The 27,098-nt window shown below is 54.1% G+C and overlaps 1 protein-coding gene across 1 annotated transcript in view; it reads right to left on the bottom strand.

The window, feature by feature from the left end:
• The window catches only part of RAPGEF1 (Rap guanine nucleotide exchange factor 1), a 79,356-nt gene that overhangs the window by 15,522 nt on the left and 36,736 nt on the right, over positions 1-27,098 (bottom strand). The window contains exons 3-13 of the mRNA XM_049774106.1: positions 26,267-26,406; positions 25,758-25,868; positions 22,042-22,214; positions 19,476-19,632; positions 9,018-9,106; positions 8,411-8,566; positions 8,011-8,134; positions 7,464-7,647; positions 5,282-5,731; positions 3,709-3,911; positions 2,361-2,513 (exon numbers count right to left, since the gene is read on the bottom strand). Coding sequence (XP_049630063.1) covers positions 2,361-2,513; positions 3,709-3,911; positions 5,282-5,731; positions 7,464-7,647; positions 8,011-8,134; positions 8,411-8,566; positions 9,018-9,106; positions 19,476-19,632; positions 22,042-22,214; positions 25,758-25,868; positions 26,267-26,406 — 1,940 coding nt within the window. The remainder of the gene's footprint in view (positions 1-2,360; positions 2,514-3,708; positions 3,912-5,281; positions 5,732-7,463; positions 7,648-8,010; positions 8,135-8,410; positions 8,567-9,017; positions 9,107-19,475; positions 19,633-22,041; positions 22,215-25,757; positions 25,869-26,266; positions 26,407-27,098) is intronic.

Genomic DNA, 27,098 nt, shown 5'->3' on the forward strand with positions numbered 1-27,098 from the left:
GTGAGGGAAGCCTGACTGACTACTTCAGCTCAGAGCAACGTCTGAACATTCCTGGGAGAATATTCTCAGGGACTCTCATGGCCTAGCCAATGGAAGATTCTCTAGGGGTCGCACCTTGTTAGGAAAGATGGTGGGTGTGAGGCTTGGAGGCGCCTTCGAGAGCCCGCTCGAAAGCTGGGTTCGAGAAAATAGAAACTTTCTCAGGTGAGTTAGTCTAGGTCAGTGGTTGGCAACCTTCGGCTCTCGAGCCACATGTGGCTCTTTACACTTTTAATTTGGCTCTTCTGTGTGCCGGGCGTCTGCTCCAATGGTCAGAAATCTGCTCCTAGCCTCTGTCAGTGCGTGCCCTGTGTGGCTCTCAAAATAAATTTCAATCGTGTTTTGGCGAGATTTGGCTCAGTTGAAGAAAAAGGTTGCCGACCACTGGTCTAGGTTGCTGGTGGTGGAAGAAATGTCCTTTCCTGACATGCATTTGCACCCTGAACCATAAATATTTTCTTGGCCAGTGGCTTAGTGGCTAATCTTCCTTTTATTTGGGGGAGGCACACCCAGAGATATTTGGGGCTTACTCTTGGCTCTGCACTAAGGGATCACTCCTGGTGGTGCTCAGAGAATCACATGAGAAGTTGTGAGTCCAACCCAAGGCAAGCACCATGCCCGCTGTACTGTCTCTTTGGTCAGGCTAATCTTTCTCTTGCAAAAGTCAGGGATACATTTTACAATACTTGGCACGTTCACGGACACTGTCTCAAGAAGAGTTTCCATCCAAATTCAAAAACACTCTCTGGCCACCTCCCTCCCCATCTTGACTTCAATTCAGTTTCAACCAAGCATGATAATGCCTTGAGCTGGTATTTGGTCTCAGATAAGGACTGAGAGCCCAAGGTCACAGAGGACCTGCACACGTCTATGGCCACCGCCTAGCCTCCCACATCGTCTGCTCACTCAGCTGAGGATCACTGGCTGCATTTCTGCCACAGAATCTGCATTGGCCAAGAGCTCCAGCAAGTGGTTTTCCTTCTTTTTTGTGTGTGTGGTTTTTGGGTCACACCCGGCAGTGCTCAGGGTTTTTTCCTGGCTCCGTGCTCAGAAATTGCTCCTGGCAGGCACGGGGGACCATAAGGGACTCCGGGATTCGAACCGATGACCTTCTGCATGAAAGGTAAACGCCTTACCTCCATGCTATCTCTCCGGCCCCGTGGTTTAGCTTCTTAAGTTTGGCTTTGCCACCAGCCCGGGGCCAGCAGGGCAGTAAGTGGCTGGGTAACCTGGCTGTCAGGGGGTGCTGTGTGTGGGTCCCACAGAATCCCTAAGGAATCTGGTTGGGGCATCCATGTGAGCCTACAGCATGGCCACTGGAAGTCTAAGCATGCGAGGGTTTAAGAAATGGAACATGGGGGAGAGGGTAAGGGCAGGAGAGCAGAAGTAAGGATCTGGAGGATCTCGAGCTGCCCTGAAGTGTCACTGCCTGCACTGCACAGCACCTCCTGCTGGACACAAGTTTTCCTTGGCCACAGAACACAGGCTTGGTCCAACAGGTGAGAATGTGGCAGTGGGGAGCAGGTGTGTTGGTGGAGTGTGGGATGAGAGTTGAGAGAAGCCTCCTGGGCTCTTGGGAGTGAAGGTCTCTGTGCCAGCAGGGTAGAGAGTAGACAAGTTTGACTCTGTGGCTGTGCTGGGCGACGGAAGCCAGGGAGGGACACAGGAAGCTCAGGGCTGATGCTGTGCTGGGGGTGGGGGTGGGGGGAGCCACAGGTGAATGCAAGCAGAAACAACTCTCTACGCCTGGCTGTTCAATGGATGGGGGTGGGGGGGACTTTCCAGAAGCTGGAGGAAGATGTCTGGGTGGCTCTGCTTGAGCCATGACAAGTGTCAGGCATGTGGGGACTTGGTCCCCAGGGGTCTGGTCACAAAGGGGAGTCCCAGGTCCCAACTTCCACCCATCTGGTGGTCCCCACAGACCATGCAAGAAAACTGCCTTGCAAGAATGATACAGTGGCTCCTCCCCGATACCCAGTTCCAGGCCCACTCAGAGGAAGCCTTGGTGGGCCTGGGGCTAGGGAGACCCTTATGAAGGGGGAGCAAAGTAGCTGAGGGATGCTTGGGAACATGGGTGCCAAGCTCAGCAGGCCTCACACCTGCAGGAGGGAATGTCACAAACTGTGTGTTTGCAGTGACGGCACAGCACCCATGCCCGTTCTTTCTAAGCCTCCCCCTGAGCCTGCACACACGCGCATACACATATGGTCCCGAGGGCCCCCAAAGACCAGTAGGCCCTCACTCCCCTTACAGGCCCTATAGAGGGTAGACAGCGGTGGGCAGCCCGAGTCCCAGGTGCGCGGGCGGCAGGGGCGACTCACCGAGGGCACGGCCAAGGCACCGTGCCGGCTGAGAAGGGAGTTAGAGACGGACGCACTGAGGCCCGGAGCGGCACTGCCGTCCTCGGGAGTGAAGGCCACTTTAGTATGCTGGACACAGTAGGAGACAGAGAAGGAAGAAGCAGCATAGGAGGCCTGCTGGACAGAGGGACAGAGGGAAGGCGGGAAGGAAGAAGAGCAGAGAACAGTCAGGCAGGCTCGGGGGCGGGGCGGGGGGGGGCTCAGACTTGCCAAGGGGACCCCAAAGAAAGAAGCTTCCTTCACCAGCACATCCACAACGATGCCTACAGGGGCCACCAGTAGTTGTGGAGCTGGTCGGGTACAGTCTTCTCTGGGGGACCATTCTGGGGCACTGTCTCAGAGAGGCATCAGTGACCCCAAGTCCTTTCTTCCCAAGAGGGGCTGGGAATAGCCCACCTGGCCCCTGGCCTCAGTTCCTGGAAACAGGGGTTCCAGCACGAGAGATGACAACTAACTCCCAGGCTTTCCGCCCTGCAGCTTTCTCACCATAGGATAGCTTGGCTCAGGGCACCCCTGGGAATCTTCTGGCCACAGGAGCAGCCCCCACCTTGATATGTCCCTTTGAGATGAGCCTTCCAGGGAGAGGCCTTCAGGGCGCAAGTATATGTTTTCAAGGGGAGTCGAATTCATACCCAGTAACTTGGGTGCCCATCAAGACGGAGAACTGAATAAAGTGCTGGTGAGTCTCATGGAGTCCCTGCAAGCGGCTCTACTGCGCCCCCTGCTGGTGTGGCACTGCCTCCTGGGCTCTCCTGGAGAAGGGCTGGAGCCTGGGTTGGGGGATGTCAGGGCCTGCCAGCATGGCTAGAAATTTGAATGAAATGCTCCAAACTGGCCAGTTCTGAGTGAAGGTGCCACATGCTACACTAAGGCAGGACTCCTGGGCGGTGTGCCTGGTTTAAGGGCCACTGGGTTTGAAAAGTGACCAGGTGAAGCACCGTGGCTGCAGAGGGCACACGGGTGCTTTCCAAGGCCCTCTCAGTCCTCAGTCCACGAGAGCCCTGACACAGGAGGAGGATGCATGCGGGGCTCTCTCTGGGTGTGACTCTGCGGGAACAGGGAGGCATGTTTTCTACTGAGGGGCCCACGAGTGCAGGCCTCTGTCTAACCAAGCCCATCCACTGCATGTTTTCATGGGGAGCCCAGAGGAGAAGAAAGACAAGAGCTGCAGGCAGAGACAGCAGGATCCTGGGAAGTAGCCGGCAGGAACACTTGACTGGAAGGACATCAGTCCAGCACCCTGCCCACGCCTCCAGAGGCTGGCAGGCAGGCAAGGTACCTTTGAAGGAACAGGCAGAAGGGCACTTACCAGCTGCCGCTGCTTGGGGGGCAGGGCGGGGGGTGGGGCGAGCTCCTGGGGGCCATCGGCGCCACTGAAGGAGTCGGTGATGCCGTAGACCTCCATGAGCATCCGGTTCTTCTGCTGGTAAACGTGCTCACTCTGCGGCGTCTGGTAGAACACGGATGGCTGCGGCTCCGAGTAGTCCTCTAGCAGTTGCATGTAGGCGAGCACTGCGGGATGGGGTGGGGGAAACTTCAGCTCTGCCCTTGGGCACAGTGGGATGCATGGGTGGACGTCAGCTCTGCCCACGGGCTCACCCCATGAAAAACCCCAGAAAACCCCATCCCCAGGCTCTCGTGATGTCTGTTGGCTTTTGTCAGGCCTGGAGCCTGTGGCTAAGGGTACATGATCTGGCCTCACCTCAGAGCCTGCAGAGACAGTGGGTGTCTTGGGCGGATGGGGATCCCCCCAAACCCATCTGCACCAATCCTAGGCCTCAAGGTCAGGGCTGGCCTAGCCTCTCAGGCCGCTGTGCCCTTGCTAAAATCTGCACTTACCATACTGAGCTGGCCATGTGTGAGGGGAGCACCAAGGTTCCCAGGGTTGATGGCCACTGCTAAGAGTGGCCTGCTATTTTTCTAAGCCTGCAGTAGGGGGTGACTGAGGAGGGGGGTCCCCTCTCAAGGGATCCCTAAAAAACCTGCCAGGGGTTCACTCAGAGGAGAAGACAATCCCCTATCTGCCCTGGGGGCTCTCTTGGGGCTACAGTGGTGAAAAACAAAACCTTCCTGGGCCACCTGGGCTCTGACACCCTCTGCTAGGGTCCCTGCAGGGTTCCTAGACCCCAGAAGCATATCCAGCCCTGGAGAACACATGGGAGGGAACCTTTCTGACTACATGCAGGGGCTCTGCCAAAACCTAGGAGCCTAGGAGCTCTCCCTCCTGCCAGCTGGGGTTCAGGTGGGGATGGGGGTGCTGAGTTGGCACCCGTGGCTTTCATCTTGCACAAGGTCACTCCCAGAGAGAGGGTGTACGCTCTTGGGCCCTGGCCCCGTCAGATGCTCCAGCTGGGGAGCTTGCAACTTGGCTTGGTTAGGAAGCATCTGAGACCCCAAGCTCTGTGGTGGGGTGGGCAATAGTCACATCTCCTTGAGGTGAATGAGAAGGTGGGGAGGGAGGCAGAGGCCACCCTGACGGCAGCAGGAAGCTGACAGGAATGTAGGGGAGACACCTGGACTCCCAGCGGGAGTCGAGGCCCGTTTATAACTGGAACAACTCAGCCAGCAAATACTGCAAGTTTCAGGACAGAGGAACCTCGTTCACTCAAGTTAGGAATCAGCGGTCTAGGCCAAGTGTGTGTGGGATAACGAGGACAAAAATGGGACACTTCAGTGTCCCTGCAGGACCAGGAGAAAACCCCGAGTTCTGCTCACACCCAGATGTGCACCTCACTGCAGCCAGCCCGACAGGACCTTGGCCTGTGCCCCAGGGTCTGCACACTAGGCATGTCTCTGGCCCAAAGCTTCAAGAAAACAGGGTTTTACAGGCTCCTGCCAGCCCAGCCCTGTAGTAAAATAAATTACACAGCCCCAGAACTTACTGTGCTTGTTCTTCTTCTCCGGGAGGGGTGGTGGCTTTTCCGAGTCCCCAGGGGGCTCGGGCACAGTGAATTCGCCCTGCGGGAAGGGGAGGACGGCGGCGAAGGGTGGGAAGGTGCCCGGGTTGCGCAGGTCAGCCTCGGAGATGTTGTCATACTGGGATGGGTGGCGCTCATAGGACACACGACAGCCTGAGGAGCCCTCTGAGGTCTGGGAGGCTGCGCTCCGGCGCTTCTTCTCAGGCAGGGCAGGCGGCAGGTCGGGGGGTGCGTCTGGCAGCGGAAGTGGGGAGCAGCCACCTGGAGGCAGCTGGAAAGGAGAGCCCAGGAAGGGAGAGCAGGCCTCGCTCGCGGACTCAGGCAGCGGGCTCAGGTTGCAGGCCAAGTGATGGGGAAGCTGATCGGCGTCGGAGAGGTCCTGCTGAAGGAACTCGTAGTCGGGGTCGTAATGGTCTGTGGAGATGTTGGGCAAAGTGGCTTGTGAACCTGGGGCCCCGGGCAGAGGATCTCAGCAGCACCCCAGACCCTGCTCCCATAAAAACACTTATTTATGTGCATTTTTTTGTTTGTCTTTGGGTCACACCCAGTGGCACTCAGGGGTTACTTCTGGCTCTGCGCTCAGAAATCTCTCCTTGCAGGCTTGGGGACCATATGGGATGCTGGGATTCAAACCACCATCTGCCCTGGATTGGCTGCGTGCAAGGCAAATGCCCTACTGCTGTGCTATCTCTGTAGCCTCACTTGTTTATTTACCTTGGGGCCACACTGGCGGTGTTCAGGGCTTACTCCTGTACTCAAGGATCACTCCTGACAGGGCTCAGGGGACCCTCTGAGATTCCGAGAATTGAACTTAAGTCAGCCACATGCAAAGGCAAGTGCCCTCCCCTGCTGTGTTATGGTGCTATCACTCCAGCTCACCAGAGAGCACTTCTTACTGGCTGGGAAGATGAACAGAGGCTGTGCATGGGCCTCATTTTTGGGCTCCAGGCAAGTTTGTTTATTTGTTTGTTTTTCCCAGCATCTGGCAGTGCTCAGACTTACTCCTGCCTCTGTGCTCAACAATCACTCCTAGTGGTACTTAGAAGACCTGAGGGACCTGGGCCTGAACCCAGGTTGGCTGGGTGCAAGCCAAGTGCCCTACCTGCTGCACTATCCCTCTGGCCCCTCTTGCCTGCATTTGAAAACAGTTTTTACTTTTAAAAAAAAAAAAAGAGGGGCTGGAGCGGTGGCACAAGCTATGCGCTAACCTAGGATGGACCATGGTTCGATCCCCCAGTGTCTCATATGGTCCTTCCTTCAAACAAGTAGCAATTTCTGAACGCAAAGCCAGGAGTAACCCCTGAGCATCACAAGGGGTGGCCCAAAAACGAGAGAGGAGAGGGGGGGGGAGAGAAAGAGAGAGAGAGGGGGTGAGGGGGGAGAGAGAGAGGAATGAGAGAGAGAGAGAGAGAGAGAGAGAGAGAGAGAGAGAAAGAGAGAGAGAGAGAGAATAAAGAAGCAAAGCTAAGCAGAGCAGGAGAATCATTCTTCAGCTCAGAAAACTAGTTCTAATAGGCTGTTTCTCTGTCTCTGCCCTGAGTTCTTGATTTTCAACCCTCTGGAGGGCTCTGGGCCTGTCCATTCCTCTTGTGCGAGTGGCTCCTAATTTCTCCATCTCTGCACCAGGGGAGGCTCCTGACTTGGCTGCTGTCCCCGACTTGCACCCTTGGACTGAGTGCAGTATATTGGGCCTCCCGATGATGCTGAGATTAACACTGCTGGAGAGAAATCTGTCTCTAAATCTCCAATTACATCTTGAAGATAAAGGCTGGGTTTGGATTATACCCTCTGGAACTCAGGGCTGACTCCTGGCTTGGGGATGGGGGATCATTCCTGGCTTGGGGCTCAGGGGTCCCTATGTGGTGCTGGAGACTCGCACCTACTAGGTATGTGCCCAACATGCTTTTCTATAGCTCTGGTCTCTCTCCACTGCTCATCCTCCTGCCAACCTTCCTGAGGAGTGTACAAGGGATCCCTGCCCCAAGGCCGTGATCCAGAGGAAGTCCCTGGCTCCTCGTAGCACACAAACAGCTAGGATTTGAGGAAGGAACTCCACTGTGCTTAATCAACAAAGCTCCAGGGGCAACATCTCCAGCTTGGAGCCTTGGTCATGTCCCCTCTGCAGGCCCTGGGGCCCCCGACTCACCCAGGGTCTCGCAGCTAGTGTTCCGGGAGCCCTGCCCACTGTCCCTGTCTAGTGACGACAGCTGCTCATCCGACTTGCTGAGCTTGCCCATGCTGCTGCAGGGGGACAAGCGGGGTGATTCGCCGCCATACGAGTGGCTGCCCCCTGAGAGCCGTCTCTGCGCGTAGCAGTCCACGTCGAAGTCCTGGCAGGTACAGAGAGCCACGTCAAGGGAGGGGACACCATTTGCACCCACAGCCCATGGTCTGTGGCCCACCATAGCTAGTCTGGCTCCCCATGGAAGGCCTGGGGCATGATGAGGTCCATCGGCCCAGTTAGGGGTCCTCAGGGTACCCTTGTCTCCTGCCCTCCCATCCTCTCTCCACTAAGGGAATGGTGTCTCTGCCATGCTGCCCCATGACACCCCTGCCCAGGGCTGTGCCCTATGCCCCTCTATGCCAGGAGCCGGTCCCACTGTGTCCTTCCACCCTGCAGGGCCCACCCCCGCTTGGTATTGCTCCCTCTGGCACCCGAGGACCCCCCAGACTTCCCCTGTGGTTGGTATTACCTGTCTATTGATGCCAGCGGGCAGGCTGGAGCCACTAGTGGCTCGACTCATGGGGGCCACAACCGCCACACGCGTCGGGGATGGGGCAGATTGCCGTTTCTTGGGGGGCAGTGCTGGTGGGGGGCTGAAACATACAGAGCAGTGCATCAGGACACTCCAAGTGTGTGTGTGTGTGTGTGTGTGTGTGTGTGAGAGAGAGAGAGAGAGAGAGAGAGAGAGAGAGAGAGAGAGAGAGAGAGAGAGAGAGAGAGAGAGAGAGAGACTCAGCTGTGTCTACCCTCCTAGGAAGGTGCCTGGTTAAGAACCGTTTTGGCCCCTCCCCACAATCCCAAGCCCTCACCCACCCCCCTGTCACCCAGCCATGGCTGAGTTGAGATGGTACTGCCAAGCCAGAGAGTACCTGTTATCAACCACCCGGATGCCAGGTAAAGGAGGTTTGGGGGGTGCGGGTTCCCCGTCCACAGCGTCCGGGAGCAGCTCAGGGGGCTGGGGCAGGCTGGCCGTCTTGTTCAGGATCTCCATCTCCCGGTCTGTCAGCGGCACCTCAGACTGGCCTCTGGGGGGCGGGGGGTTGGGGGGGAGAGTTGTCAAAGGACCTAGGCTGAGAGAAGCCAAAACCCAGCCAGCCCTGGTACTGGATGGCGGGCTCGAGGTCTGGGTGGGAGACGGGGAGTGAGGCAGGCTGAGATGGACTTGCTCCTGGTGCTCACAAACAACTGAGGTGCTCGGCCCAGTCACCCTGATTCATTCTGGCCAAAATAGGGGTCTTCAGCCCAGAGGTTCCTTGATGCATGGGCTGCATGTCTGCATGTCTCACTGGACACAGAGGCTGCCAGGACTGACCTAGGCCTGACAATGTCCACAGGGTACTCAGCTATCCCAGACAGAGCTAGTGCTCCAGGCTGGGCCACAGGCAGGCATGGGTCTTTCTGTCTAAGAAAGGGGCCAGTCAGCAGTATCCCCCGCACTCCTCACTGGCCAGTACCAGAGACGGGGGCAGCACTTACCCATCAGACCTGCAGGCTGGGGAGCTGGGTTTGGCTGGGCTGGTGGGAGACGGGTGCCCTTGCTTCTCGATGGTCAGCTTGACCAGCTCCTGTCCCCGACAAGAAGGACAATGAGTGTGATGCCCACCAGCAGCTCGCTTCCTACCCTCCTGGCCCTGCTCCTGCTCCTACGCTGAGTCCCCACCACTGACTGAGATGCCCGACATACTAGCATAGGAGAGAGCAGCAGACCCCCAGCCCTGAATGCTCGCAATGGCCAGAAACCAGGATCTGGTCAGCCTGGGCAGAGGCATTATCCGGAGTGCAGCCTCCCAAGCAAAGGGACCTGGTAGCCCTGGGACTCTGGCCTTGGAAGGTGGTGTTGTATTAATTATTAATTACAGAGTCTTAGTGTTGTGTATGGTGAGGCCTTTTTCAGCTTGGCCTGGCACCTGCAGCCCCTTATGGCTGATGGGTCTGAGGGCTGCAGGGTAGTGGAGGCAAAATAATTTCCCAGGCAGTCAGTTAAAGCTTCAGGAGATATCCAGCTTTATTAAGCAGACTTCATCAGCTGCCCTGAAAGCACCCTTTCTGTGTCTGATCTCTCCCTCCTCCTATCAGGCAACCCCTTAACTACCAACCACAGACCCTTCCCAGCTCTGGTGGCTCTCACCATCCAGGTGAGATTAGCATATGGTAATTGGGAGAGGGGTAACAGATGGACCCCAAGCTTTCAGAGCATGGTGTGCTCACAGTTGGTACAGCCTCAGATGGATGGCTGGGATCATGGAGAATGGGTAGAGCTCCCAGCAGAAAAATGATGGCTTAAACCAAAAAAAAACAAAAAGAAAAAAAATGATGGCTTTAGAAATAACTTTCTCAGAGACAGAGAGGGAAGTAAAATGTCTGTCCCAGAAGCAGACAGGGGGAAAGGTGGGAGGGAAACTGGGGACATTGGTGGCAAGAAATGTGGCCTTAGAGAAGGGGGTTGGACACACTGTATGACTAAAACTCAATCATGAACAACTTTTATTTTTGTTTCTGGGTCACATCTGGCAGCGTTCAGGATTTACTCCTGGCTGGTTCTGGGGATCCTATGGATGCCGGGGATTGAACTTGGGTTGGTCTTGTGCAAGGCAAATCCCCTACCCATTGTACCATTGCTTCAGCTCTAATGGAAAACTTTGTAACTGTGTATCTCATGGTGATCTGATTAAAGAATTAATTGTATGTTAAAAATTTAAGGGAAAAAAAGAACTTTCTCAGAGACAGAGACGGAAGGAAATAAAGAGAAAGAGATGGAGGCCTAAGCACTGCTTCAAAGCAGAACTTCTCTGCACATTCTCAGGCACCCTGGCCCAGCTCCATCCTAGCTAGAGCTGAGAATCTGAGCCAGAAATATGCCGCACTGCTGCCCTAGCCCTCGTGTGACCTTGTTTGACAGGCTTCGTGGATATGTCGCTCACAGGCCTTAACTGCGTGCCCCATAAGGAGAAACCAATATTCTTGGCCAGTTCAGAGAGGCCCAGGAACCCAGATACATGGGATTTCTGAGGCCTTCACCTAGCTGTGCCAGCCCAAGCGCATGTCTGTGCATGCTTGCTGTTGAGCCCTGATCCCACCCGGAGGGCCCAGCCTCAGCCCAGATGAGCATCAGGGTGGAGCTCTACTCAGGCCTGAGCACAACCACAGAGCTAGAAAATAGTTGTTCTTCGGGCCGGGAGAGATAGCACAGCGGTGTTTGCCTTGCAAGCAGCCGATCCAGGACCAAAGGTGGTTGGTTCGAATCCCGGTGTCCCATATGGTCCCCTGTGCCTGCCAGGAGCTATTTCTGAGCAGACAGCCAGGATTAACTCCTGAGCATTGGCTGGGTGTGACCCAAAAACCAAAAAAAAAAGAAAATAGTTGTTCTTCAAGAAGCAATCCATATGCAAGCACACACGAACACACACACACACACACACACACACACACACACACACACACACACGCATGCACGCACAACATGAGCAGACGCCAAAGTTTTTCTTGAGGTCAGCTCGTTAGAGAACCACAACAGGGTTGGTCATAGAGTGTCATACATGACAGGTAAGAGGAGGCCAGGACAAGCTGTGACTAAACAGTCAGCATGAAGAGGGCTAGTCGCCAAACATAGGCCTCACTGTGGACAAAAGACTTTGAAAACCACAGCATCAGGGACAGATACCATCAGAATAGGACAGTCCGGGGAAAAGCAGTTGTCCAGGCTATGGTGACACTAATAAGGGCCTTGCAGGAAGAGGGCAGCTCTAAGTATCACCTCCTCTTTCTCTTCCTTCTCAATCCCGGCCATGAACAGGCAACACTTCTCTTTTTGGGGGGTAAATGGGAGACTGCTCAGAAGCGACCCCTGGCGGTGCCAGGGATTGATTTGGGGTAGGTACCTCACACCCATTGCTCCCTCGGGCCCACCAACAGGTGCTTCTCTGTCTCTACAGAGAAGGCTGGGCCCTTGGCTCAATCTTCAAGTCTGTGTTTTCCCTTTTTGTTCTGTTTGTTTTAGGGCCACACCCAGCGATGCTCAGAAATTTCTCCTGCCTGGCTTGGGGGACCATAAGGGATGCTGGGGATCAAACCCAGGTCTGTCTCGGGTGAACAGTATGCAAGGCAAATGCCCTACCGCTGAGGTATCATTCTGCCTCTGCCCCCCACCCATGTTCTCTCTTGAGCCTGAATCTTGCTTGTTTCTGTGTTTGCTTTTTTCACACTGGAGAAATCCATGTTCTTCCTTGAACACCCACTTTCCCTCTGTCTCCGCTCACAACTTCCCAAGTTTCATTCAATAAAAAAAGATCTTGCTTCACCAAACAAAATCAGATGGGCTAGAGTGGGGAGGGTGTTTCCTTGCATGTAGCTATTCTGGGTATCTGAGCCCTGGCATCCTATAGGGTCCCCTGAGCCTGCCAGGAGTGGCCCCAAAACAAAAACACAACAAAGAAGCAGGAGCAGCTCTAGCCTGAAAAACTGTCCTGTACAAGCTGTTACTATACCCTGACACTGAGGAGAGAAGCTGGCCCCCAGAAGGAGGACCCTGAGCTGACGGATGGATTCCAAAGATTCTCCATCACTGTGAGTGGCTATAATTAGAATCCTCTGGCCCAAAGGCAGCTGTGGGCACCAGCTTCCCAGAAGGACAGGCACATGCATGAGTGGCACCCCAACCCCCAGATTCCAGGACAGCTCAGCTCCCCCATCACTCTTCCTACTGCCAGAGTCCCTCCCCCCATGCCTGCCTCAGTCTCCCCCAGCAGCTTCGGCACCCAGAAGGCTCCAGTGGCAGCTTCCACCCCATCACTCAGAGTCTAGCTGAATCTGGACAGAGGGGCTCTGAGGCCACTCAGGAGACAGCAGAAAGTAGAGCACAGTGGGTGTATCACCCTGGCCACTGTGGAGAGTGGGAGGCAGGGAAGCCTCCTGAGCATGGGGGTGCAGCCCCAGGACGAGATGGCCCCTGCTTCCCTTCATCTCCTCAGTTCTGGGGTCTCTGAGGGTCCTTGCTTCAGAGGGATAACACTTGCCCCTCATTCTCCCTGGGCCTAAGACCATCCTGGGCTCCAGCATGGGGTCGCTCCTGAGTTCAGCTCCCCGCTGGCAGCCAGAGAGGACCCTCCCCACTCCCAGGGGAACTCCAGGCATGGAGTGGGCTGGCCAGGTTTGGTCTCTTCCCTGTACAAGAAGAGACCAAACAAGCATCGGTATTTGTGCCCCAAATGACAGAGCAGTGTGGCAGTGCTGGGGTGAGCTGCAGCCATGTGGTCAGAGCTGCAGGGGACTCTCCCATCCTCTGAGAGCAGAGCGAAGACCCAGCAGAGCACTAAGTCAGAGCCCTGTGGTGTGGGGTGAAGGTACACAGGGTGGCTCCAGACTGACCCACAAACATCCCTGGAGCTTGGGAATTGGGGTATCCTGCAAGGTTGAGTAGAACCAACCATTACTGCATGAAACTCGGGAGTGGGGGACAGAGAGACCTTACTTGGTCACCCTACTTTATTTTTCTTTTGTTTTCCCTTTTTTTTTTTTTTTTTTGTGGTTTTTGGGTCACACTCGGCAGTGCTCGGGGTTATTCTTGGCTCCAGGCTCAGAAATTGCTCCTGGCAGGCACGGGGGACCATATGGGACGTCAGGATTCGAACTGATGACTTCCTGCATGAAAGGCAAATGCCTTACCTCCATGCTATCTCTCCAGCCCCTTGTTTTCCCTTTTAATTAATTTTGAATTTTAGGCCACAGCTGGCAATGCTTAAGGGCTTCTCCTGGCTCTGCATTCAAGATTATTCCTGAGGGACCCTAGGGGATGAGGGGGATTGAATCCAGCTCCTCCCGTGTGCAAGTGCCCTCCTCAATTGTCTTATCTCTCCAGCTCCAACTTTTTTTCTCCCAGGCACTGCCAACCCCTATTATTATTTCTTTTTTTTTTTTTTTTTTTTTTTTTTGGTTTTTGGGCCACACCCTGCAGTGCTCAGGGGTTACTCCTGGCTGTCTGCTCAGAAATAGCTCCTGGCAGGCACGGGGGACCATATGGGACACCGGGATTCGAACCAACCACCTTTGGTCCTGAATCTGCTGCTTGCAAGGCAAACACCGATGGGCTCTCCGGGCCCATCATTTCCTTTTTTTGAAAATAGGAAGGTTTACTGGAAAGTAGAAAGGAAGAGAAACTCCCCAGCCAGTAAGGAACTTAGTAGAGGATGAACTTCCCTATTAATTATTTCTTTTCCTGAATTTTTGGGGGGCAGTGCTCAGGAGTGACCTCTGATGGTGCTCGGGGACCACATGCAGCACTGGGGACAGAACTGGAGTTGGCTGCATGTCAGGCAATGCCTTAACCCTGGTACTATCTCTTCAGTCACCCATTATTTTTTGTTTTTTTGGGGGGGTCAAACCTGGCAGAGTAGGGGGACCACCAGCAGACAGCTGGACACTGAACTGTGTGTGTGGGGCCATGTAGAAGACAAATGCCTTAACCTGTTGTGCTTCCATTTGCTTTCCTCCAACCCTTTCTTCTTTAACCTGCTATCCTTCCTAGTGCTGCCCTGTTACTTTTTTGGCCACACCTGAATGTGCTCAGGGCTTATTTCTGTCTCTGCACTCAGGAATCACTCCTGGAAGGCTTGAGGGACTCTATGGGATGTTGGGAATTGAGGGAAGAGCTCTTCCCACTGTGCAATCTCCCAGGCCCCTCCCCTATTATTATCTCCCCACACTGCCCCCCCCCCACCCTATTACTGTTGTTTTTTTTTTTTTTTTTGTCCACACCCAGTGGTGCTCAGGGGTTGTTACTCATGACTCTGCACTCAAAAATCGATCCTGGAAGGCTCGGGGGACCATACGGGATGCTAGGAATCGAGCTCAGGACCATCCGGGGCCAGGCATGTGCAAGGCAGACACCCTACCGTTGTGCTATCTCTTCTGCTCCTTACTTTTTATTTATTTATTTATTTTTGGGCCACACCCAATGACGCTCAGAGGCTACTCCTGGCTATTAGCTCAGAAATTGCTCTGGCTTGGGGGGCCATATGGGATGCCAGGGGATTGAACTGCATTCAGTCCTGGGTCAGCTGCATGCAAGGCAAATGCACTACCACTATGCCATTGCTCTGGCCCCTAATTTTAATTTTGGTTTTGGGCCACACCTGGTGGCGCTCAGGGGTTACTCTTGGTTCTGTGCTCAGAAATCATTCCTGGCAAGCTCGGGGCACCATAAGGAATGCCGGGGGTTGAACCCTTGTCCATCCCAGGAGGACTGCATGCAAGGCAAATGCTCTATTTCTATGCTATCACTTCAGCCCTAAAGTAAAAACTTCTTAAAGTAAAAAAGCTGAAGCAGGGGCCAAAGAAATAGCATGGAGGTAAGGCATTTGCCTTGCATGCAGAAGGTCGGTGGTTCGAATCCTGGCATCCCAAATGGTATCCCGAGCCTGCCAGGAGCAATTTCTGAGTGTAGAGCCAGGAGAGACTCCTGAGCACTGCTGGGGGTGACCCAAAATCCCGCCCCCCCAAAAAAAGCAGAAGCAACTCAAACCCAAAGTGGAAGAAGCTCAAATAGAAGTGAAAAAAAATTAGATTTTTCATTCAGCCTCATAAATTGAGGGGGGGAAAAGAATGATACCAGGACCAGTCATATGAACACGTAGTGTAAACAAAAAATGACCAGACTGGAACACCAAACAGAATAGATACCCAACCTATAACAAGCTGTAAGGTGGAGACCAGTTACATTAGGATTCTGGGAGGGAAAGGAGGGATATGTGGGAGACAAGCTGGGAACAGGAGTGGAGGGAGGACAACATTGGTGGTGGAAAAGCCCTTCATTCATTGTCACTATGTACTGTAAATAATTCTGTGTAATGAATTTCAGTCACAATAAAAAAAAAAAAAATAGGGCCCGGAGAGATAGCACAGCGGCGTTTGCCTTACAAGCAGCTGATCCAGGACCAAAGGTGGTTGGTTCGAATCCTGGTGTCCCATATGGTCCCCCGTGCCTGCCAGGAGCTATTTCTGAGCAGACAGCCAGGAGTAACCCCTGAGCACCGCCGGGTGTGGCCCAAAAACAAAAACAAAAACAAAAAATTAAAACCAGGCCAGAGAGATAGCACAGCGGTAGAGCGTTTGCCTTGCACGCAGTTGATCCAGAATGGACGGTGGTTCGAATCCTGGCATCCTATATGGTCCCCACAGGAGTAACCACTGAGCTTACTGGATGTGACCCCAAAACAAGCAAACAAAAAATTAAAACCAGAACCCCAGTAATACACAACAGACTGTTGACTGAAAAGGCTCAGGGTCTTCCTGCTGGTCCGTGCAGTCAGTCTGCCTGGCCCCAGAGCAGGGCGTTTATGTGCAGAGACACCAGAGGAGCAGAGATACAGGCCCACAACCTGGGTGTGGCAGCCACTTCCCCAGCTCCCTTTCTGGCCAATGAGACACAGGAAACAGTCTCATGCATTTCAAACACGGCTAAACAAGGAAGGAGGATGGTGGCTAAAAGTGTCAGGGTGGCAGACAGACACCAAGCAGGCCCTTGAGGTAGGCATGTGACTATGTTCTGACCAACAAGGCAGAAGCAGGAATTGCAGGTGGCTCATAAAAGTGTCTTCAAGGACTAGGCAGTGTCTCACACTCTTTCCACCAGCTGGCTGGGAAGGTGTTGAAGGATGGAGATGAAGCAAATATTTGGGGCCAAGGTAGCATTCATGCTGGACACTCTGGTCCAGTTCTGCTTTTAAACAAAGTCGATGGGTCCACCATGCTGCCATGCATGGCTTGAGCACAGGGGGCTACTCCTGGCTCCATGCTCAGGGTTTATTCCCGGCAATGAGCTGGGAACAGTATAAACAGTATACTACACAATAATGCAAGGCAAACAATCCCTGTACTCTCTCTGGCCCCAGATCAGGGCTTGCTCCTGGCTCAGGGCTTAGGGATCGCTCCTGGCAGTGTTGAGGAACCCATATGGGATTCCAGAGACTGGATTAAGGCCCACTATGCGCAAGGCAAAAATACCGAACCCTCTGTAATCTCTTCTACGGACCCCAATTCTGTTTTTTTTATTGTTTGTTTTTGTTTTTGTTTTTGGGCCACACCCGGTGACACTCAGGGGTTACTCCTGGCTATGTACTCAGAAATCGCTCCTGGCTTGGGGGACCATATGGGACGTGTGTGTGTGTGTGTGTGTGTGTGTGTGTGTGTGTGTGTGTGTGTGTGTGTGTGTGTGTGTGTGTGTGTGTGTGTGTGTAGCCCAGGAAGATGGCTTGGGGGACCATATGGGACGTGTGTGTGTGTGTGTGTGTGTGTGTGTGTGTGTGTGTGTGTGTATGTGTGTGTGTGTGTGTATAGCCCAGGAAGATGGCTTGGGGGACCATATGGGACGTGTGTGTGTGTGTGTGTGTGTGTGTGTGTGTGTGTGTGTAGCCCAGGAAGATGGCACTGGCCACACACAGTTGGGACATGTGTATGGGACATGTGTGTGTGTGTGTAGCCCAGGAAGATGGCACTGGCCACACACGGTTGAGACATGTGTGTGCGTGTGCGCACGCGCATGCCCAGGAACTGGCCTAGTAGGCTTGCCTGCTAGCCCAGGAAGACGGCACTGGTCACCCACAGTTGTTAACAAGTGTGTGAGGGCATGTGAAGCCCTCAATTTCACACACCACAGCAGTAGTGCTATGCTCCACGTCCCTGCTGCCTGCCTCTTCCAGGCACAGGCTAGGCTCCGATGTCTGCCCGTCCCTCTCGCAGAAATGTTGGTGACCACCCAACAAGGGATGGGCCTTGCCGTGCACTAGTACTGCCTTGTCATTTTCCTAGAGAGACCAGTCCTGTGCTGTGGGCCAAGCTGGCACCTCTGGGGTATAAGTACTTCCGGGTGACAGGCTATGAGTTGTCCCTGGCACTCTAACCATCTCCCTGCCAGCTGCAAAGAATCCTGGAAAACATTTCCTGAATAAATAAAAACAGGGCCCGGAGAGATAGCATAGCAACGTTTGCCTTGCAAGCAGCCGATCCAGGACCAAAGGTGGTTGGTTCGAATCCCGGTATCCCATATGGTCCCCTGTGCCTACCAGGAGCTATTTCTGAGCAGACAGCCAGGAGTAACCCCTGAGCACCGCCAGGTATGGCCCAAAAACCAAAAAAATAAAAAATAAGGGGCCGGGTAGGTGGCGCTGGAGGTAAGGTGTCTGCCTTGCAAGCGCTAGCCAAGGAAGGACCGCGGTTCGATCCCCTGGCGTCCCATATGGTCCCCCCAAGCCTGGGGCGATTTCTGAGCACATAGCCAGGAGTAACCCCTGAGCGTCAAACGGGTGTGGCCCAAAAACCAAAAAAAATAAAAAATAAAAAAAAAATAAAAATAAAAACAAAACTCATGGCAGATTCCACCCCTCCTAATCCCAGCCTGTCTTGCCCATTCAGACAGATGGAGAGGGTTCTTGAGCTCTTGGATGTGCCTTCCAGTGGCTGGAGTGGTGCTTTCAAGATACCCAAAAGGGCTGGAGAGAGGACAGCAGCAGAGAAGGCACATGTTTGCTTGCCTCCTCCTGGCTCTGGTTTGGTCTCCTGAGCAACTGACAGGGGGAATCACTCCTGCACATAGAACCAGGAATAGCCCTTGAGCAACCCCCAAATAATAAACTAGTGATAAGTTAATTGAGCAAAATTTAAAGATCCGTTAGGCAGCAGACGCAGGAAGACTACCAAGTTCTGCACCCCAAATGAGAATGGGGCCACTGGGGCCATTCCCCAATCCTAGGTCCAGAGCCTAACTCTCCCAGGATAAGCATAGCTGTGATTGTCTCTGTGTAGAGCAGTGGAATCCATAGAGAGATTGGGGGCCATTAAGTAGATTTCCTTTGAGAAAAGTTGGCTCAGCAATGACCCGTCCACATAGGCAGCATTACAGCCTCCCTTTATCACTGACCCTGGGGTCCTAGCCCCCCACTCCTAAGAGCTACCATCAGTGTTGCTAAGGAAATGGCACCACGCATGTATCGGACTTGTACCAGGCACCAGAGGGTTCATTAGAATCTGGCGCTGCAAGCACTTTCTGACCCAAAGGACTCGTGGGCAGGCTTGAACCCAGGTACCAGAGCATTACTAATAGCAGAAGCAAGTCTAGACGGTGGAGCTGCTGCTACTGTGGAGTTTTTCATATGCTGAAGGATCTAAGCCTTTATGTGTGAGAGGGTCAACGTCACAGATGTTGGGGTGACCTTGGGGTTCAGGCGGACTCACTCTCAGTGGAAGAACCTGACTCCAGACCACTCGCCTGGCTTTCATTTCCAGCTTTCCCATGTGGGAAACCTCATGGCCTCTCCCCTTTCCCCTAAGATTTCAAGCTAAGGCCCCATGCCTTCTTCATCATGAGTCTTTTTTTTGGGGGGTGGGGGGCACATCCAGCAGTGCCCAGAGATTTACCCTGGCTATGTGCTCAGGAACCACTCCTGGTAGGTTTGTGGGACCCTGTGGGATGCCAGGGGTTGAACCTGAATTGGCCACAGGCAGGGCAAATGCCCTACTCTCTGTGCTATTGCTCCGGCCCCACGAACCAGCTTTTCACTAAGGCCCTGGAGGTGCCCAGAACATAGGATGGGACAGCAGATACAAAGGTGGTTCTGCAATGTCTATGTGGAGCCATGTCCCACACATTTTCTCGGGTGGCAAAATAGCAAACCAGGGCTGTGACAGAGAGACCTGCCAACAGCGATTGCCATGCCAAAGAAAATTGGAAATACAAACAACAGACACAGAGCAAGGTCCCCCAGGTGGCTGGGTGAATCTCTGGGGCTGGAATTCGATGGAGAAAGACCCACAACAGAGGGAACACCCACTTGGCCATGTTGGGGATGCACAGCACAGAGTGAGCCCAGGTGCCCACGATCAGTACCCACAGCAGGGACTAGCTCATCACTGAGCCCTGCGGCCCTGTGGACGCTACCAACGTACCTTCACTCCGTCCAGCACTGCCTTGATGACCCCCTTTACACTGGTCACCATCTCCTTATCTTCCGAGTTCACACCCTCAAGCATCACCTGGTCAGACCATCGGATGAGGTTGGCAAGACTCTGATACACGCGGCTGTAGCAAGAGGACAGGGCCGAGCTGTGGGGTGGGGAGGGAGAGTGATGCGTGAGGCAAGGAAAGTTATTCGGGCACAGAGCACCCACCTCCCACCTCCAGGGCCGGATCTTTGGCTTCTCATTCTTTCTGCCCCTCCTGGAACTCCATTTCTGTATACCTGACGCATATATCCAGTGATGTTTTGGCTTTCAATGCCCTTTTCCGGGTCCTAAACAGAGCAGGAGACCCCAGTAACCATCTGCCTCCACTGAGTCCCCACAATCTAGGGACATCGAGGTGCCTATTGTTCCTCCCCTAGCAGCAGCCGCTAAGCCAGTCGAAACACGGTATGTAGCCTGCATGAGGCTAAAATCAATGCTGGATGAGAGAATTCCGTGTGGCCAAAGCCCCAATAGTCTGGCCTTATAAACGGGTTCCTGCAGATCTGAGTATGTCTGGATGTGAGAGGTCAGAAGGGGCACCACAAAGCAATGCTACCAGAATACAATGATGCCAGCACAAAAAAGAGGAGGTGGGTGCCCTGCCCCAGTGAGCAGAGTACTGTGGCAAGCCCTAGCTGTAGAGTGGGGTGTTTTCACAGAGCTTCGCACCTCCAACCACTGAGAAATCACTCCTGAGGCCAGAAGGATAGCACAGTGGTAAGGTGTTTACCTTGTACTCAGCCAACCTGGGATGGATCCGGGTTCGATTCCTGGCATCCCATAGGGTCCCCAAAGCCTACCAGGAGTGGTTTCTGAGTGCAGAACCAGGAGTAAACCTTGAACACCAATGGATGTGACCCAAAAACAAACAAAAAATCAGTCCTGGCAGACTAAGGGGACCCTATGGGATGCTGGGGATCAAACCTAGGTCAGTCATGTTCAAGGCAAGCATGCTAATGCTCTGATCTCGTCCACAGATTTTTGTTGTTTTCAGGCCACACTCAACTGTGTTCAGGGCTTACTCCAGGCTCTGTACACAGGGATGGCTCCTGCCTGAGTTTGGGGACTATATGGGATGCCAAAGATCGAACCTAGGACAGCTACATGCAAGACCAGCACCTACTTTATAATCTCGCTGGCCCCCTACCTGCTGCTTTTTTTTTTTTTTTTTTTTTTTTTTTTGGTTTTTGGGTCACACCTGGCGATGCTCAGGGATTACTCCTGGCTGTCTGCTCAGAAATAGCTCCTGGCAGGCACGGGGGACCATATGGGACACCGGGATTCGAACCAACCACCTTAGGTCCTGGATTGGCTGCTTGCAAGGCAAATACCATTGTGCTATCTCTCTGGGCCCTACCTGCTGCATTCTTAAGCCGGACCCTGTCATGTGAGTGCTGCATCCTGGCTGGCTCAACTCCTTTGTCCTTGTCCCCTAGGCCCTGCTGCTCAGCCTGATCCCCCTTTCCTTTAGGCCTGGCCTAGCCTCTCCTCCAGACCACAGGAGGTAAGGGGCTCTCCCCACTCACACTGCTCAGCATCCTATCATCTTCCCCCTGACTACCCTGCCCCAAACTAGGGGCCACCCCAGGAGGAGTGGTACACACATAGGCAATACACTATGCAGGAGCGGGAGAGCGGACACATGCCTCTAAGTCCCACTAGTCCTCAGAGGCAGCTGGCCCAGTAGTAAGGGCAAGATGCTGGTCCCCCTCCCCACCAGTCTCCAGGATGGAGTTTCCAGCCAAGGACCACCATGTGCAAGGGCAGCTGGTGTGTGTGTGTGGGTGGGGGGGCATAGGGGAAGCCCAGGTCGAGCTTCCTGGAAATCAACACTGTTGACTTTCTTTCCCCAAAGAAACATATTCTGCTCCCCGCTGCCAAGAGTTGACGGGCACTTCATAAAGCCCTGCTTCATGGGGCTATGTGCATGCCAGGGCATGGCGAGGGGTACCACAGAGGGCCAATTGTTCCCCAGGGTCCCAGGAAAGAGAAGGGAGTCAGTAGGCCAGGGACAGCCTCTCAAGGAAGGCGTGCTGGGCAGGCCAGCCTGGGTAGGCGTGTTGGGCCAGGGCAGACTGGGCTGGGATCACAGGCTGCTACTTTCCTCTCTGGACTCTGAACACTCGCACCGAAGAAGAAATACTTCCACCACTGCTTCCGGGCCAGGCAGGCTCCAGCCCGAGCCTCCAGGGCTGGTGTCCGGGAAGTCCGAACCCCACAGTGCCAACCTTTAATGATTTGGGCTGTGGTGGACACCACCTGTTATGGGCTAACTGGCTAAGCAGTTGAAGGCAGGAACTGATATGCTGCCCAGAAATGGCCATGGGCTCCTTAGTGTGGAGCAGAAGCTTTTGAAGAGAGATGACTATGACCTTAGAGATTGTGTGTAAGGGTGGTGTGGTAGGGGAAAGAATGGTCCTGTTCCTCCCAGCAGGCTCCAAGTTCCGGGTTCGGCAGGGTCCCCCGAATCCAGTGCCCCAGCCTGATGCCACCCTGGCAACACCCTCACCTGTGCTGGATCCGAGGGTCACTCTGTACCAGAGGCAAGATGGCCTCCAGCACTTTGCTGGCAGAGCCCGGGAGCATCTCAAGGACCTTCTTGTCAATCGCCATCTTGTCCACGATGGTCTTAAAGTAGCGCAAGGCACTGACCACCTCCTTCTCCTTCTCTCCCAGCCAGTTCTGAAAGGAAATGTTTGGCATAAGGAGAGGGGGGAGGGATTAAAGGAAACTGTGCTGAGAACGACAAACTTAAACCTCCTGTCCTGTCCGTTAGCTCACGATCCTGCTTGGAGACATGTAGCCAAGGGATTTTGTTTTTTTCTTTTTCTAGAGACGGCGACCAGGGTGTATAGTTGTGACTCCAAAGAAGAGCCTTAGCTCAAGACAGGTCTCATGGAAGATCCTCAGACTCTTCCCCACAACAGCTCTGAGCTCCAGAGGCCTGCTGCGGCCTGCTGCACCACCCCAAGATCTCACCACAAATTCCCGTGCTCAAGGAGGATGCATGAGCTGATGGCTGAAGGGGCAGAGAGAACCCCTCGAAACCTCACCAAGAGAGCACTCTTTGAGGACCTGTTGACTGTGCATCTATCTCAGCAGTCCATCAGGCATTGACCTGCTTTTCCTGGAGGACCCAGGAAGCAGGGGAAGGAGGGAGACATGGAGGGAGATGGGTGCTCTGGAGTGGAAGGTCAAGAGGCCACAGCAGTTTGCAGGGACTGATTTCATCCAGGTGAGGAGGGGAAGCTGGCGGCTCAGCAGTGTGTGTGATGGCCACAGAACAAGTAGTAACCCCCGCTTTTTTGTTCTGGGGTGGGACCCAGTTGCTGGTTCTTTCTGGGACACTATCCCCTGCATCTAGGGCCCAGCTGGCTGGCCGGGAAGAGAAATCAATAATGAGCTGCAATACGGACAAATCCAAAGAAGTTGGATCATCTGCTCGGGCAGAATCGAGACTGGGACCAGCCAAACTAGGAGTAGGGAGGGGAGGGAAAACGAGGGGAGCATCCTTCTGGGTTCTTGGAGATGTAGGAAATTGGCCATGAGAGCCAGTGAGGTGAAGAAAGCATTTTCTAGACAAAGCAGATTGAAAAACTACCCTGTAAATAATCGAGAAGGTGATGATAATTCTAATCATCAGCTCCTCAGGTCCAGAGGGAACTAACTCATTGTGAGTTAAAATCTCATAGGACAGAGCAATAGCACAGCAGGTAGGGTGCTTGCTTTGTGTGCAGCTGATCTGGGTTCCGATCTTCAGCAATCCATGTGGTCCCCTCAAGTCTGCCAGGAGTAATCCTGAGGGCCACTGAGTGCCCCCAAAACCCCCAACAAAACATAAACAAGAACAACAACAAAAAAAATCTAAAAGGACTGGAGAGCTAGTACAGCAGAGAGGGTACTTGCTTTGCACATGGCAGAACCAGGTTCTATCCTTGGCATCCCATAGGGTCCCCTGAGCAAATGGTAGGAGTGATCCCTGACAGCAGAGCCAGGAATGAGCCACACTCACTCCTGTGCCCCTGAATCCAGTAGTGGGGCCTGGAGCAACAATACAGGGACTAACGCTTGTTTTGCAATGCAGCTGACCCTGGTCCTATCCCTGCCACATGTGTGGTCCCCCAAGCATGGTCAGGAGCCACTCACTCCTGAGCACAAGAGTCAGAAGCAGCCCCGGAGCACCTCCAGGTATGACCCAACCCTGCTGCCTCTGAATGAATCCAACAGTGGAGGCAGCTGCTTCATGGAACAGAAAAGGAATGAGCCCGTATGACTGAGTGGGCAGCTCCCACAGCAGACACACCCATGCCTGCACCCGTCCCCATTCCCTGCACCCCGGAACTGAGCCCCATCTCATTGTCACTCCTCTTTCCCTTTCAGCCTTATTTATCCTGCCTGGTCCTGTCCTAGCCTCAGGGTCAGATCAGGAGCCACAGGCCAGCTGACCCCACTGAGGTGCCCATGAGCTCAGCACCAGGCTCCTGGCACAACATGAGCAATGAGCAGGGGTGTGAGAAAGCAGAGTTTGAAGAAAACGTAATGTGGGTAGGTTGGAGCCATGGCACATAGGCACTGGCCCTTCATGCACCTGAATTGAATCGCATCCCCAGCACCTCATATGGCCCCCTGACCCCTCCAGAAGTGATTCCTGAGTGCAGAGCCAGGAGTAAGTCCAGAGCCCTGCTGGGTGTCATTGAAAACAAAACAAACAAACAAACAACAACAACAACAAAAAACAAAAAAGGAAAAGAAATGTGCCATGAGCCAGGAAGATGGTCCATGTGCTGTGCAGGGGATGAGGAGGTGGTCAATGTACTTGGCACAGAAGATCAGAGAGCTGGTCCATGTGCTGGCCACAGGCTTTGATGTGGGAACTCCAGTTTCATCCCAGAACCACCTAGAGCCAGAGAGGCCCCTGAGCAACTGTGGGGTGTTTCTCCAAAACAAAATCAAAGAAAGAAATGTCTCCTGAGGGTTAGTGCAGAGAAAGGGGCGAATAGGGAGGGGGCACAGAGGAGTGAGAGAGGAGAAGCTTCCAGAGATAGCAGAGCTATGGAGTGCAGGGCACTTGCAGAAGGAGCTGACCATCAGTAGCAGCAGCATCCACTCCAATGCTCAGCTAGCTCAGACAACAGAAGCACATTAAGTGTGGCAACATTCCACAGTCACCCTGGGCCTGGCTGTGGCCGTGCAACATACATCCAACAGGCACTGGGCTCAGAGATACCCACAGGTGCCCTCAGAGACACCAAAGTGTCCACCAAGTCACACTCCTGGCTTAGGGTTGCAGCACCACCGCCAGGCCCAGTACCCCTGGAGGTGAGCAACTATGCAGTGGGGGACCCAGCTCTGAAACCAGCACTAGGAAAGGAAGCCAAGGGGGGGGAGGTGTTTATCTGCAGAAAGGGAAGTCCCGGTCTGACACTGTGAGTTCAACCACACCTTCCCGACAGGCTTGAGGGGTTTCTGATGGAGGAAATTGTGCCAGGCACAGGAACCGTGTCTCAACACGGGGATGGGGTGATGGATGACAGGACTCCCCTGAGCAGGCCCAGGGTGGTGGTGGGGAGCATCACCCATCAGACCCATGGCCCCCCAGCACACATGGTGCTTTCCTAACTCCAGGGCCCTGGCGCCAAGCGCAAGGCCACCTTGCCACCTGGCGTAACCTAGAAGAGGGACAGACATAGACATTGTCCCCGGTTTTCCCTGTAAGCTTGGCTCCAAGAGGCACTCAATAGACTGAAGCAGAGACCAGCTCACTGAGACCCTGGGAAGGAGCCCTGAGCTCCGAGCATGATTACAGGGTTGGGATGAACAACTTTCTTCCTTTTTTTCCTTCCCTCTTTTTCTTCTTCCATTTCTTCCTTTTCTTCCCTACTTCTGTCCACTCGACCTTCCTTCTTTCCTTCCTTCCTTCCTTCCTTCCTTCCTTCCTTCCTTCCTTCCTTCCTTCCTTCCTTCCTTCCTTCCTTCCTTCCTTCCTTCCTTCCTCTTCTCTCCTTCCTTCCTTCCTTCCTCTTCTCTCCTTCCTTCCTTCCACCCAGCCTTCCTTTCTTCCTCCTTTCCCTCCTTCTGTCCACCCAAGACCTGACCTCTGATCCTCCACAGCCAGCCGGGCAGCGGCTGCTCCAATGAACATAGTGATCCTGCATCCCCCAAGTCAGGGGCCAGGCTCTGCAGCTGTGGGAAGGCAAAACCCGTTGTTCTGAGCATCACACTGACCTTCTGACTTTGAGACCTGGAGGCCACAGCACTGGCGGACATAAACTCTGCCTGCTGCTCCAGATCCAAGGGGAGAGGGCAGCCCTCTCGCAGAAATCTGCCTGTTGCCTCCTGGAAGAGAGGAAACCTGGATTCCTACAGAGCTGGGAACAGCCGCTGAAGCTGGAGGGGGCTGTGAGGGGTTGGGGGACAGGTTCAGTCTCTCGGAACCTGTGGGACTCAGCATCAGGGCCTGAAAGTCCTATGACAGCTTCATTGGGCATGTTGCATCCCTTTGAATGGGCACTGCTGGGGCACGGAGGCAGGTCCTGCTGAGAGCCCAGAGGGGGTACCCCAGGAGAGAACCCCAGACCTATAGGGCTTGGTGCTAAGAAACCCAAGAGGTGCTGAGATCCCATGACACCCCTGCCTGAAGCTGTGGCAGCAGAGGGTTGGGTCCCAGGCTGCACCTCTGAAAGTGTGGACACTTGTCCTAGCCTCCCACTGCACACCCAGAACCCCAATCTTACTTTGTTCGCTGGCTTCTCTGGGATCTTCACCGACACCTCGGGGGGCTTCCCCTTCTTGGATGGCGTCCTCTTGATTTTGGGCGAGTGGAATTTGTCCATCAGCTTCATGGTGAAGGAGGAGAGATGAGAACGCTGAGAGTCTGGAAGAAAAGGGGGCGGGGCTGTGAGAAGTGGGTGAGGATTGGCTGGTCCACCCACCTCAGGCCCAGGAGCTCCAACATGCTGCAAAGGCCTCTCCCTGAGGTAGTTTAAGGACCCCTTGAACAGGGTACACCTGGAACCAGGCACCCCCAGGTTTGAGGTTTCCATCATGTACAGGCAGCTCAGCCCCGAGAAAGCAGGAGGCAGCCCAAGGGGAACTGGGGAGTAGTGGCCGCTGGCCAGTGGCAGACTCTGTGTGCATGTCGCAGCCAGGGTTCCTCAAAAGTTCCCATGGTGACCCCTTGTTACCCAAGAAATGCTCCATGAGATAGCATTTCCAGAGATACCCAGATGCACGCCGTGGTACAGTGCAGGGGGTAATGACTTCTCTCGAGCTCCCATTGGCTCACAGGCCTGATGCTGACCAGCAGAGGCCTTGCCAGAAAGTGGAAAGGCAGACAGCACAGCATTTCTGCCTGCAGACAAGCTCCTCTTTGGGCTTCACAAATTGAGTGCCTCCCTGCCTGTGTCAGCCACAAAGAGGCTGCTGCCCTAGTTTCCTGGCCATGGGGCACTGCCTGGATGCCACCTCAGAGTCCACTGGTGAGCACCATTGGGTGCCTCTTCTTTCTCCCTACCTCAGGCCTGCTCAGTCGCTCATACTCCTGTTCTCACACTAAATAGTCACTCT

The sequence above is a fragment of the Suncus etruscus genome, chromosome 5 (genome assembly GCF_024139225.1).
Source record: "Suncus etruscus isolate mSunEtr1 chromosome 5, mSunEtr1.pri.cur, whole genome shotgun sequence".
Lineage (NCBI taxonomy): Eukaryota > Metazoa > Chordata > Mammalia > Eulipotyphla > Soricidae > Suncus > Suncus etruscus.